This window comes from Aethalodelphis obliquidens, unplaced genomic scaffold (assembly GCF_003676395.1).
Source record: "Aethalodelphis obliquidens isolate GAN/ISIS:26980383/991018 unplaced genomic scaffold, ASM367639v1 scaffold43, whole genome shotgun sequence".
Lineage (NCBI taxonomy): Eukaryota > Metazoa > Chordata > Mammalia > Artiodactyla > Delphinidae > Aethalodelphis > Aethalodelphis obliquidens.
The window spans coordinates 9276424-9288085 of NW_020837987.1; the positions used below are offsets into that span (position 1 = coordinate 9276424).

Here is an 11662-nt window from a genome sequence, read left to right on the forward strand (position 1 = left end):
CTCCCTGTTGGTAAGAAGACGCCTCCGTCTGCAATTCAGGGCCTTTATTGACCAAAGAGGGTAAGGAGGTCTGAGAGCCAGTGAGCAGAGGGTGGCTGAACCTGACTTCAGCGGGCCACCAGACAGAGTTGGAAGGCTGGGGGCACGTTGCCCAGGCCAGTGCACTGTGGGGTGAGGTCGATGTTGGCGGGGCTCCCCACAGGGAGCAGGCAGAACTGCTGTAGAATGGAGGTGAGGAAGACCTCGGATCGGGCCAGGCCTGCACCCAGGCATATTGCTTTCCTGGGGACGTGGGGGTGTGGAATGAGAAACCCATGCACCCCACGGCACGTCCAGGCTGGTCCCCTCTCTGCCCAGCCCAGACCTGGGGCAAAGGGCATGAAGGAGTTGTTGCTCTGGAACTCACCCTTGTCATTCAGGAAGTTGGTGGGATTGAAACAGTCTGGGTCCTTAAATTGGGTGAGATCCTGGTGTGCAGACACAAGGAGAGGAATCATGAAGGTGCCCTGGGGAGATGTGCAAGGGTTACTTGAAAAATATGCAAGTGACTATTCCACACATCCATCCAAGACCCCATTTCGAAGTCAGCGGCAAGGAAGGCCGCCTACTTTCTTGCTCCCAGAGTCAGTGCTCTGGACGCTTAGGCCTGCTGATCTCTGTTAACAGGCCCTCCCCAGCCCCTGCGCAGGATCCCCAGTCTTGGTGGCCACCTTGGGCAGGAAGTGACTGCACAGGTGGGCCTCACAGGTGAGGGCACGCGGCAGCTCCAGCGGTAGCACGCTGAAGACGCTTTGGATCTCCTGCAGCGTGGCGTCGGTGTAGGGCAGGCGTTCTTAGTCCTCCAGGCTTGGGGCGCACATTCGACCTACCACGGGATCCAACTCCTGCGCTTTGGCTGGGGCCGGCCATGTGAACTGCCCCAGCCTCCAGCCAACCCACAACCCTAGCCGCCTCATCCCTAGCTGTCCAGCTCAGAAGCCTACCACCTCTGGGTATTTGAGCAGAATGAGGAGTCCGTAGCGCAGGCTGGTGCTTGTGGTCTCGGTACTGCCAAGGAAGTGGTTATGCGTCGTCATCACCAGTGTCTCCTGGAAATGGCTCTCCGGGTTCTTCTGTGGGTAGAGGAGCCAGGCATCTGCTGGTGGGCAGCAGGGCCCTGTACCTTATCCGTTTGATCAGGAAGCAATCGAAATTGCGGGGTTCCATGGGCTGCCGGTTGCTGCTGGGTTTGCTGAGAGGTGAAAACTCTAAGCTCTGCTAAGTTTCAGAAGATTCCGTGGTGTGGGCCTGGGAGCCATTTTAGGAGGGAGGGGAAAATGTACATCTGGGGGGACAGGAAATCAATAGGACCTTGAACAAGACCATTCGCTTCCCTATGGGGAGACTGGACCAGGACTTTGATGTAGGTTCTAAAACTCTTCCATTCCAAGATTCTAAGACTGCCCCATTCTAATGATCCAATGTAGGTAGGTCCATGTACTCGGAATTTGGCATAGACTGGGCACACGAGGGAGGGATGGGGGCCGACCCTCTCACCTCACCCTATCTGGAACTCATGATGCAGAAGTTGTCACTGAAGAGGTCCAGGAGCCTCAGGAACTCTGGGTCCTCGTAGCCATAGCGGTTCTCAAAGACCACGGAACACATAACGTTAGATACAGCATTATCTAGTAGCCGCCGGGGGTCGAACGGAGCTCCTGGGAGTGGGACCATGACAAGGTCATACGCTGTGTCTCGGCCCCCACCCAGCTCTTGGGTTTACTGGCTTCATTCCACCCAAACGCCTTCCCTAGGGCACACCCACAACAGGTCCCTATCCTTTTCCGACCAGGCCGTACCAACGCTGTCTTGAAATTCGCCAAGCAGACAAAGCGCCTCTTCCAGGACACGGTCCTCGATGGTCCGCGTACCCAAGCCGAACTCCTTAAGTGCTCCAAGTGCAAAATTGCGCAGCGTCCGCCAGCGCTGCCCGTTAGAAGCCACGATGCCTGGGGGAGTGGAACAAAGAAGGGGACGGGCCGGGGAGTTAGCCACGCCCCATCCCGGAAGCATCCCGTAGTGGAGTTGACTTCCTCGCAGCTCTTCGCTCTGCTTCATTTCCTGGTCTTTTGGTTGCTACCCCAGCCTTCTCGGCCCTCCGCACATTGGCCGCACCTCTGCTGGTCCCGATTCCTCATCCACGTGCTGGCTCTCTTTGGTCTTGACTCTTAGGCTCTTCTCTTCTACTGGCTGCACAAGGATCCAGCCTACCCCACCGCCATTCGACCCCTACACTGTGACTTCTCCCCAACCTCTCCTCAGAACCCTTGACTCTATTAGGCCCCGTTCCATTTCCCCCGGTCTCGCTCCGTATCGCAAACTGGACGTTCCCGGTCCGCACTTCCGCCGCCCAGGCCTCACCGTTTCCGCGTGTGAAGCGTTCGAAGGCTGCCCTGGCCCCGCGGCCGGAGAAGGCATCCGCTTGCAGCACTAATGCGTCCCGCTGCGCTGCGTAGCTGCACGGCACCACTGCAGGGCGCGGGCCCAGTCACACGGTGAACACCGGACCCCAGCGTCCAGGGAGCTACACGGAGCCGGTGCTCAGCGGGCCCGGGTCTGGGCTCCTGACCCCTCCGCCATCGAGACCCCAGAGCCCGGACCCCAGCTCCCTTCTCCTCCAGACCCAGGAGTCCAGCCCCACCGCCTTCCCTCAAAATCTAGAAGTCCAGGTCCCCAGCCCCCTGCACCCTCAGAACTAGGTATCTGGGCCCTCAGCACCTCCCCAGCCTTGAGCCAGAACAGACCTCTCTGCTCCCCGTCCCCTGGGACCAGACTACCCGCCCCAGGCTCCCCCTCCCTTGGGACCCGGGAGTCGGGGGGGGTGGGGTGGGGTGGGGGGGGTGGCAGCGAGACTCCGCCCTGAACCAGGAGCTCAGAGCCACTGCCCCTTTTCCCTCCAGATCTAACTTCCCACCCCCAGTCTCCTTTCCCAGAAGGCAGGACTCCAGGCCCCTCACCCTCTGTCAGGACTCGGGGTCCGAGCCCTCAGCTCTGTCTTCATTCGGAGAACCAGGAGTTCTAGCCCCCAGCCCCAGCTCCAGGAATCCAGAATCCTGTTACCCCACCCACTGTCGGGGCTACCTCCGTGAGTGCACGGTCCAGGTGTCCAGACTCGAGCTGCAGCAAGTTCCGCCGAAGCGGGAGCGGTATGGGCCCAGGGGTAGGGCCGCCTGCGTCTGAGCACCGGGTGCACCCCAACCCCGCCTGGCTGCCTGCACCTCTTCGCCTCTTTGAGTCCCTTGGGGTCTTGGGTGGAGCAGGGATGGAGACTGAAAGTGGGAGGGGTGGCCGCCTTTGGGATGCTCATTCTGTAATTCCCCAACCCAAAGTCTGCACCCCGCCCCCAGCCCTATCACTGCTGGCCTTGGCTCCTCCTGGCCTTTTTTTTGTGTGTGTGTGTGCCTGCCTCAGCCTGTCCTATTTGGTAGCCTTAATGCACTAGCATTTTCATGTCAGCATACCTGGTCAACAGGTGCACCCTCTTGAACCCCCAGCACCTGTGGGTCCGTCTCACTTGGCCTGTAGCTGTGCCTTCCTAATCCCCTGGCCACCTCTGGGCCCATGACCACTGAACGCTGTACCTTGTACTTCTGATAACTCAAAACATCCTGACTGCTAAGTACACTTCTTAGAGCACTCCTGGTGATGTGTCCATTCGCCTGGCACTCCTGTGCCCTGTGCCTGTGATTCCTGGGGACTCGCACCTGAGCCCTTGTCACTTCCACACCCATTGCTCTTGGAGCTCTGTATGCCATACATGTCTCCCAGATGCTCACTCAAGTCCCCTAGCGTCCTGGTGCCCATCAGCTTGGCACTTCCATGCCTATCCTATGACTCCTGGCTGCCTTCCCACGGATGACACCCTTGTATTTCCACACTTAGGCCCTGCCCTGAACTCCTGCCATCTCTATTCCCAATGCTCTGGCTCCCAGATGCCCCAAATGTCCTATGCCTATGCTGCTACACCCCTGGTCTCCAGTCCCCTAGACTCCTCAGTGGGCACCCCCGCCTGATGCCAGGCCACGATGGACCAGGGGCGGGGGTTGTGGCTGAGTCTGTACTTGGAACAGACTGTTCAGGAATGCGGCCCACCCTGCCACCCACCCTGCCGTGCCGGATCCAGCCTTCCGCCAGGTACCTGGCACAGGGCCCAGACCTGGGGAGACGGTGGGGGAGCTGTGCAGAGTCTGGGACAGGGCTTATCTCTGGGAGTGTCTCTCTCACTCTCAGTCTCTGTGTTTCTCTGTTCATCTCTCTCTCTTTCTCTCTCTTCCCATTTCTCTCTCTCTCTCTGTTTCACTCTCAGTGCCTACCTCTGTTCATATTTGTCTTCTCTCTGGTGTGCTCTCTCTTGTCAATGTCTGTCTTTTTCTCTCCCTGCCTCTTCCAGTTTGTCTTTACCTTAATCTCCCTTTGTCTCTGCTTTCCCGTCTTCCTGCCTGTTTGTGTAGCACGTCTCCCTACCTGTCAGCCTTTGTCTGCCTGGTGACTGGCAGGGGCTGAGGGGCAGGGCACTGCTCAGAGGCACTGACTCTGCAGACAGCAGGGCTGCAGCAAGCATGCCCTCGCCACCCCTCCCCCAACTCCCACCCCAGCCTCTCCGATGGATCCTCTTTCTCAGGCTCTTTTCAAGAGCAGGCATTTTGTCTTGTTCACTTCTGTATCCCCAGCACGTAAAATAGTGCTCAGCACACAGTTGGCACTCAGTAAATGTTGCTGAATGAATGCATGGCTTTCTTCTTCCCTATTTCTGTCTCTGTTTCTCTCTCTCTTTTTTAATTGGAGTATAGTTGCTTTACAATGTGTGTTAGTTTCTGCTGTACAGCGAGGTGAGTCAGCTATGTGTGTACATATATCCCCTCTTTTTTGGATTTCCTTCCCATTTGGGTCACCACAGTGCATTGAGTAGAGTTCCCTGTGCTATACAGCAGGTTCTCATTAGTTATCTATTTTATACAGATACGTGTATATATGTCAATCCCAATCTCCCAATTTATCCCACCCCCCTTTCCCTCCTTGGTGTCCATACGTGTGTTCTCTACATCCGTGTCTCTACTTCTGCCTTGCAAACAGGTTCATCAGTACCATTTTTCTAGATTCTACATATATGCGTTAATATAAGATGTTTTTCCCTTTCTGACTTACTTCACTCTGTATGACAGTCTCTAGGTCCATCCATGTCTCTACAAATGACCCAATTTTGTGGCTGAGTAATATTCCATTGTATATATGTACCACATCTTCTTTATCCATTCTTCTGTTGATGGACATTTAGGTTGCTTCCATGACCTGGCTATTGTAAATAGTGCTGCAGTAAACATTGGGGTGCTTATGGTTAAAATATTATACTTCCCTTTTTTTTTTTTTTTTTTTTTTTTGCGGTACGCAGGCCTCTCACTGTTGTGGCCTCTCCCATTGCAGAGCACAGGCTCCGGACGCGCAGGCTCAGCGGCCATGGCTCGTGGGCCCAGCCGCTCCGCGTGTCCCAGACCGGGGCACGAACCTGTGTCCCCTGCATCGGCAGGCGGACTCTCAACCGCTGTGCCACCAGGGAAGCCCTATACTTCCCTTTTAATTCATTTGGTTCCACATTACAAATCTAATCTCAAGTTTGTCATTTACTCTTAGACAATATAAATTCTTGTCTCTGTTTCTCTCTGTTGCTCTATAATTCGGACTCTATTTCTCTCAATCTCTGTCTTTGGCTGAATCCTTGTGACTGTCTCCCTTCCTGCCTGTCTCTGTTTCTTCTCTTGCGGCTTCTCTCTGGTTCTCTTTTTGTCCTTTCAGATCTCTGTCTCTCTTCAGCTCTGTGCCTCTCTTAATTTCCATCTTGACTTTAGCATCTCCTTGTCTTCCTTCTCTTTGGGCATCTCTTATCTCTCCCCTTTGCTCAGTTCCTCTCTTTCTCCTCCTCTGTCTCTCTGTCTCTCTCACTCCCAATCTTTGGTTTTCAGGATCTCTATGTATCTCTCTATCTCTGTCTGTCTCTTTCTCTTCGTCATGTGTTTCTCTTTCGCATCTCTCCATCTTTCTTTCTCAGGACCTCTGAATCTCTCCTTTTCCCCCTCCCCCTCTGCGTCCCTGCCTGGGCCCTGGGGCAGACTCTGTGCTTGGCCTGTGGTGGGAACAGTGTGGGGATTAGGGAGCCACCACCCCATGTGGGGGCCACCTATAAGCCTCCCTCCAGCCAGGCCCATACTCAGCAGAGCATGTCCCAGCTTCTGGGTGACCTTGGGGAGACTCCACTCAGGCTAGGGCCTTCCAGGTCACCTCTGCGCATGGCTAGCGGGGCCAGCCTCCTTCTGTCTGACTCCAGCTCAATGAAACGTGAGATGCCTGCTCCTTGAGAAAAGCTACTGTCAGCAGATGTCAGCTTGTCAAGTCCAGTCCCAAGCTGCGAGGCCCCATGCCTGGGACCGCTATCCCCACCCCAGAGGGAGGAAATGCAAGACAAAGAAACAGTCCAACGAGAGGGATGAGAAATGGGGGAGAGTTTCGGTCTTCCAGTGCCTCACTTCCCCATTCATTGCCCTTCCGCTCTTTCTCTGGTCATTTTTATTTCTTTCTTTGTCTCTGTCTTCTATTCTCTCTTTTTTTTTTTTTTTCAGTACGCGGGCCTCTCACTGTGGTGGCCTCTCCCGTTGCGGAGCACAGGCTCCAGACGCGCAGGCCCAGCGGCCATGGCTCATGGGCCCAGCCGCTCCGCGGCCTGTGGGATCTTCCCGGACCGGGGCACGAACCCGTGTCCCCTGCATCGGCAGGCAGACTCCCAACCACTGCGCCACCAGGGAAGCCCTCTTCTATTCTCTTTGCATCCCTAGGTCTCAGTCTCCATATCTCTCTGCTTTCCTCTGTGTCTCTGACTCATAAGATTTTGAAGAGCAGTGTTGGAGCCAGGTGATCTGCGTTCCAAACCCAGCTCTGCCCGTTTCTGGCTGTGTAATATTGGGCAAGTCACTTCACCTCTCTGAGCAACCTCAGTTTGCTCATCTGTAAAAATGTATAATAAAATTGCTTTGTCTCATAGGGATATTTAAATGAGGCATTTGGACCAGTGTGTGAATAGGAAGCACTAGGCAAGTGTTAGTAATTGTGATTTCTCAGCCTCTGGGTCTATTTATTTCTCCGGGTCTCTCACTTTCTCCCTGCTTGCATCTCCATCTTTGTACAGTGCCCTGCATCTCTTGCAGACCTTTTCCATATCTCTCTAGGCTGCTGTCTTTTTCTTGGCCTTGGCTTCTCTGCCTCTGTCTTCATTCGAGCCCTCACAGCCTTTACCTTCCAGCCTGCCTCCAGGAAACAATTTCTCCCAGTTTTTAACCACGCTAAGGGTGAGGGTTGAACTCATCACAGCCAGGTGTCTCCCCTCTCTGCAGCCAGACCTTCCTTCTCCCCATCCTAGAGGACTATCCTCCTCCCTTTAATTCAGCCAAGGCAGGTTCGAATCTATTATAATTTATTATAAATTGATACAAAATCCCCCAAAGTGTGCGCAATAGAACGAGTTCTGTGGATAAAACAAGGCATGCACTTCCCCTTCCCCTTGGCTTTCTCTGCCTCTGGGGGCTCAGAAGGTAAAGACAGGAGCGATGCGGGATGGGCATGCGGCAGGTGAGGGGAAGCGAGTGTGACAGCGAGAGGGATGGGGCGCAGGGGAACGGGCGGTCCTCAACGCTCACTGGCGAACCTGGAAGGGATGCGGCGTCAGCGCGAGCGCAGGCACAGCTGGAAAGGCCGCGGCAAATTGCAGAGGCCGGAGCTGAGCGGGGTCAGGTCGACGTCCTCGGGCGCCCCCAGCGGCTCCAGCAAGAAGCTGCAGGATGGCGGTGAGGAAGAGGAAGAGCTCCCCGCGCCGCAGCGACTCGCCCAGGCACAGCCGGCCTCCCACAGGGAGAAAGGGTGGGCAGGAGCAATGAGACAAGATGGGGTGAGGGGCGCCCTCAACTTTCAAAGGAAAACATGAGAATAATGGCTGGGTACTCACGGACCCATCCATCTAAAAGTCTGGAAAAGACAGTTTAAGTAAATCGTGGACCTGCTGCAAGTGCAACATTGCAGGGGTTCGAGTCCCAACTCTGACAGTACTAGTTTCCTGATCTTGGGCAAGCCACAGTTTCTGGGTAGGTACCTGAAGTGGGGAGGGTAATAGTGCCTCATTTTGTTGTTGTGAACATATATAATGCTCTAAGCACTATACTGCTATTAATTTAATCCCCTTAATAACTCCAAGAGGTGGACCTTTCTATGATCTTCATTTTATAGATGTAAAAACCGAGGCACAGGGACGTCCCTCGTGGTCCAGTGGCTAAGACTCCGCACTGCCAATGCAGGGGGCCCCGGTTTGACCCCTGGTCAGGGAACTAGATCCCACATGCCGCAGCTAAGAGTTCGCATGCCGCAACTAAAGATTCCGCATGCTGCAACTAAGACCTGGTGCAGCCAAATATATAAATAAATACATAAATAAGTAAATATTAAAAGAACAAACAAAACCGAGGCACAGAGAGGTGAAGGAACATATCCAAGGCCACACAGCTAGAAGATGACAAAGCTGGGCTCTGGCAGCAAAGCCCAGCTCTTAGCCACCACTCTCAGAGGTAGCACCTGGTGCACAGTAGGCAATATGGTAAGTTACCTATTATTATTCACCCCACCCCATTTTCTAATACTGAATTAAACAGGAAAGATTTTTTTCAGCCGGGTAAAGACCAAAGCCAAGAAAAACCAGGACCACTTCAACTGCGCCACCCAGTGGACAGACTGACAGTGACCAAGTCCAAGTTAAATTACAATATTATCCTGACTCCCTGCCTCCCTCCGTGGGGATTTCAGTTGCTATCGGCCTATAGGAGCAGAGTTGGGAAGGAGAAGGAAATGTCTTTGCATATCCAAAGCTGAGGATGGGATGGGACGAAGAAGTGAGAGGGTTTGGGGAGTGGAACTAGGCCTGGGGAATGCAGGTGGAATACGTGGCCAGAAAGACTGGATCTTGTCCCTGACCACTCTCACCGGCTGAGAAAGGCATGAAGGCAGGGCTCTTCTTGAAGGACTGATTGGCAACCAGAAAATGCTCAGGGTTGAACTCCCAGGGCGTCAGAAATTGGCTGGGGTCGTAGTGGACTGTATTAAGGAGGGTGATGATATCCGTGCCCCATGTGGGTGGAGAGGCAGAATCAGTGGTGTTAGAAGGGCTGGGAGGTTCCCAAACTAGGATTTCCACTGTGCAGAGCTGGGAGTCCTGGGGACATGATAAGGGGTGGTGGAGCATAGGACTCCACAGGGGTCCAGGAAGTCTAGGGTGTGGGAGTCTAGGGTTCCCAGTGATGGGTGCTGGAAATGGTTTTGTTGGGGTCTGAGCCAGGGATGCAGGATACCCCCCTTGTAGGAACACATTTGGGGTTCCTGGGGTGGGAGTGCGGTCTCTGAGAACAGTATTTAGGTACAGGGGCTCCCCAGGATGAGGTCTCAGACCTTGGGGATTTCAGAGAGGGTCTTAGGAAAGGAGCCTGTCATAGGGAAGAGGTCTGGGGTTCAGGACGTGGTCTAGTCCATTATGCTGTGGCATACGGCTGAGTTTCTGGATTTAAGGGCCTCAGATGTCTGTTGTTAAGGGCTTGGGTTGCCAGTTGCTAAGGTCCGGGGTGCTGATCGCTAGGGCCTGGGATATTCCTTGCTAGAGCCGCAGATGCCTGTTGCAAGAGCCTGGGATGCCTCTCCCTAAGGTTTCAGATGTCGTTTGCCAGGTGTCCAGAGCACCTTGGGTAGCAGGAAGCCTTGAAAAGTCGTGTCCCGAGTGACGTGGTGTGGAAAGCTCATGGGATGACGTCTGCGAAGCGCTGCACCTAGTGGATCACCGCATCTGTGTAAGGCATGGCCGCTCGGTCCTCCAGAGCAGGCAGCCACGCGCGTCCCAACACGCGGTCGATCTCCTCCTGTACGCGGGCTGCAGGTGGAGGGGGGAGCGTTGTTGAGGGTATCAGCAGGCTTGACTGTGCTGAGAAGAGGTGTGTGACTGCGTGTGGAAGGGGTCCAGTCAATGCTTTCCAGTCGGGGGGCGGGGCGCGCTGCAGGGATGCATGTGAAGGTTAGCCGGAGCTTCGGAGGGAGGCATTGAGTTAGAGATGTAGGTGAGGGCGTAAGTTTCGTTCGTGCCAGGGCTCCTAGGGGCGGGGTTGTGCGGAGGGGGTTCGGGGCTGCTTAGGGTCCAGGCCCCTGATGGGATTGCCGGCGGGACTTCGAGGACCAGGGCTGCAGGAGGATGGATGGAGTGAGTGGGGTGTGCGAGAGAGCTGAGAAATCAGGGGTGAAGCAGGCGGCAAAGACCCAGTCGGTCTCCGCACAGCGTCCTGGAGGCCAAGGTTCCGCGAAAGACCCAGAGGTGGGGTTTGGGGAGGCGGGGTCGCAGACTGTGAGGTGTGGGCCGTTCAGACTGTGTGGGAGGAGATGGGTTCCTGGGGAGGCCCGGTGGCTGAGGCTCTGGGGCCGGGCTCTGGGCGGGCTGCGCGAGTTGTGTGGGCAGGGTCAGAGGTGGGCGGCAAAGCAAGATCATGCGGGCGGGGTCTGCGTCCCGGCAGACCCGGCAGGCTGTGTGGACCGCGGGGACCACGTGGGTGGGGTCAGCCTCCGGTGGGCTTGCGGGTTTGGCTGTGCGACCCAGGCGCGAGCTGGAGGCTCTCACTCCAGACACACTGGGCTGGAGCTCATTGTTTGTGGGCGGGGCTTCGAGGCGGGAGGAGCGGGTGTGCTCTACCGCGCCGTGTGGGCGGGTCTCCCCACCAGGCTCCCGGCGCTCGCACCTTGCACTTTTGGATACTTCATGAGCGCGAGGAAAGCGTGGCGCAGCGTGGTACCCACGGTCTCGGAGCCTCCAAAGAGCAGATTGTGTGTGGTCATCAGCAGAGTATCCATGTGGAAGTGGCTCAGTGGGTCCTGCTTCTCCTGCGGGGGATAAGAGGTGGGGATGTGACCAAGGCCGCGGGGAGATCCTGCGGGCTCGGATCCTGTGCGACCCGTTCCCCACAGACCTGCACAACTGCTACGGGGTGCCACTTCAGCCCCTCCTCTCTTTAACTTTCTTTCCTTGGGGGAGCTGGGGAGCGCGGAAGGGCAGGGTAGGGAGAATCTCAGCCGCGGGTCCCACAATAACAAATCCTTAAGGATTTCTTAAAGAGCTGTTAATTGGGGGAGGCCCCGAGTGGCCCCAGCAGGGCCAGGTGTTCCAGCTTCACTTCCCGGATGTGGGGAGATTAAACCCAAACGCGCTCAACTCGGGATCCTTGTTGGTTTGAGGCAGGATAGCAGGTCAGACCAGAGATGAGACTTCCAGGCAGGGCTTACCTGTGCCATCTTGGTAAGGAGCAATCAATGACGTCCCGGGGAGAGTTTGGGTCGAGGGAGGCCTGGTGGTCACAGACACTGCGGGCGATGAGGTCCTTCATGCGTCCGAAGTTCTGGAAAAGGTGTTGGTGCAGCCCGGGCACCCAGTCCAGGAGGCTCGGAAAGATATTGTACCGCTGAGGATGGAGCAGAGCTGTAGGGATTAGGAGGAACAGACAGGCAGGGAGGTAGGGTGCGTGTGTGTGTGTGTGTGTGTGTGTGTGTGTGTGTGTGTGTGTGTGTG

General features: G+C 55.6%; 1 protein-coding gene and 1 long non-coding RNA gene across 7 annotated transcripts in view; both read right to left on the minus strand.

The window, feature by feature from the left end:
- Positions 1–29: 29 nt before the first annotated feature.
- Positions 30–3512, minus strand: LOC113605904 (uncharacterized). 6 transcript variants are annotated; one of them, XR_003427390.1, is made up of 6 exons: positions 3121–3512; positions 2401–2563; positions 1839–1988; positions 1537–1626; positions 407–1112; positions 30–282 (listed from the first exon to the last, which is right to left on the minus strand). It is a non-coding gene; the product is annotated as an uncharacterized LOC113605904 (long non-coding RNA). The 6 variants fall into 6 exon arrangements; XR_003427391.1 differs by lacking the exon at positions 2401–2563 and having other exon boundaries at positions 3121–3511; XR_003427388.1 differs by having other exon boundaries at positions 2401–3511.
- A 3252-nt stretch (positions 3513–6764) lies between these two features.
- Positions 6765–11662, minus strand: part of CYP2F1 (cytochrome P450 family 2 subfamily F member 1) — a 27839-nt gene continuing 22941 nt past the window's right edge. Inside the window, 8 exon segments of the mRNA XM_027079611.1 lie at positions 6765–7855; positions 7857–7923; positions 9046–9194; positions 9800–9863; positions 9866–9985; positions 10839–10980; positions 11380–11399; positions 11402–11555. Coding sequence (XP_026935412.1) covers positions 7747–7855; positions 7857–7923; positions 9046–9194; positions 9800–9863; positions 9866–9985; positions 10839–10980; positions 11380–11399; positions 11402–11555 — 825 coding nt within the window. The 3' untranslated portion in view covers positions 6765–7746.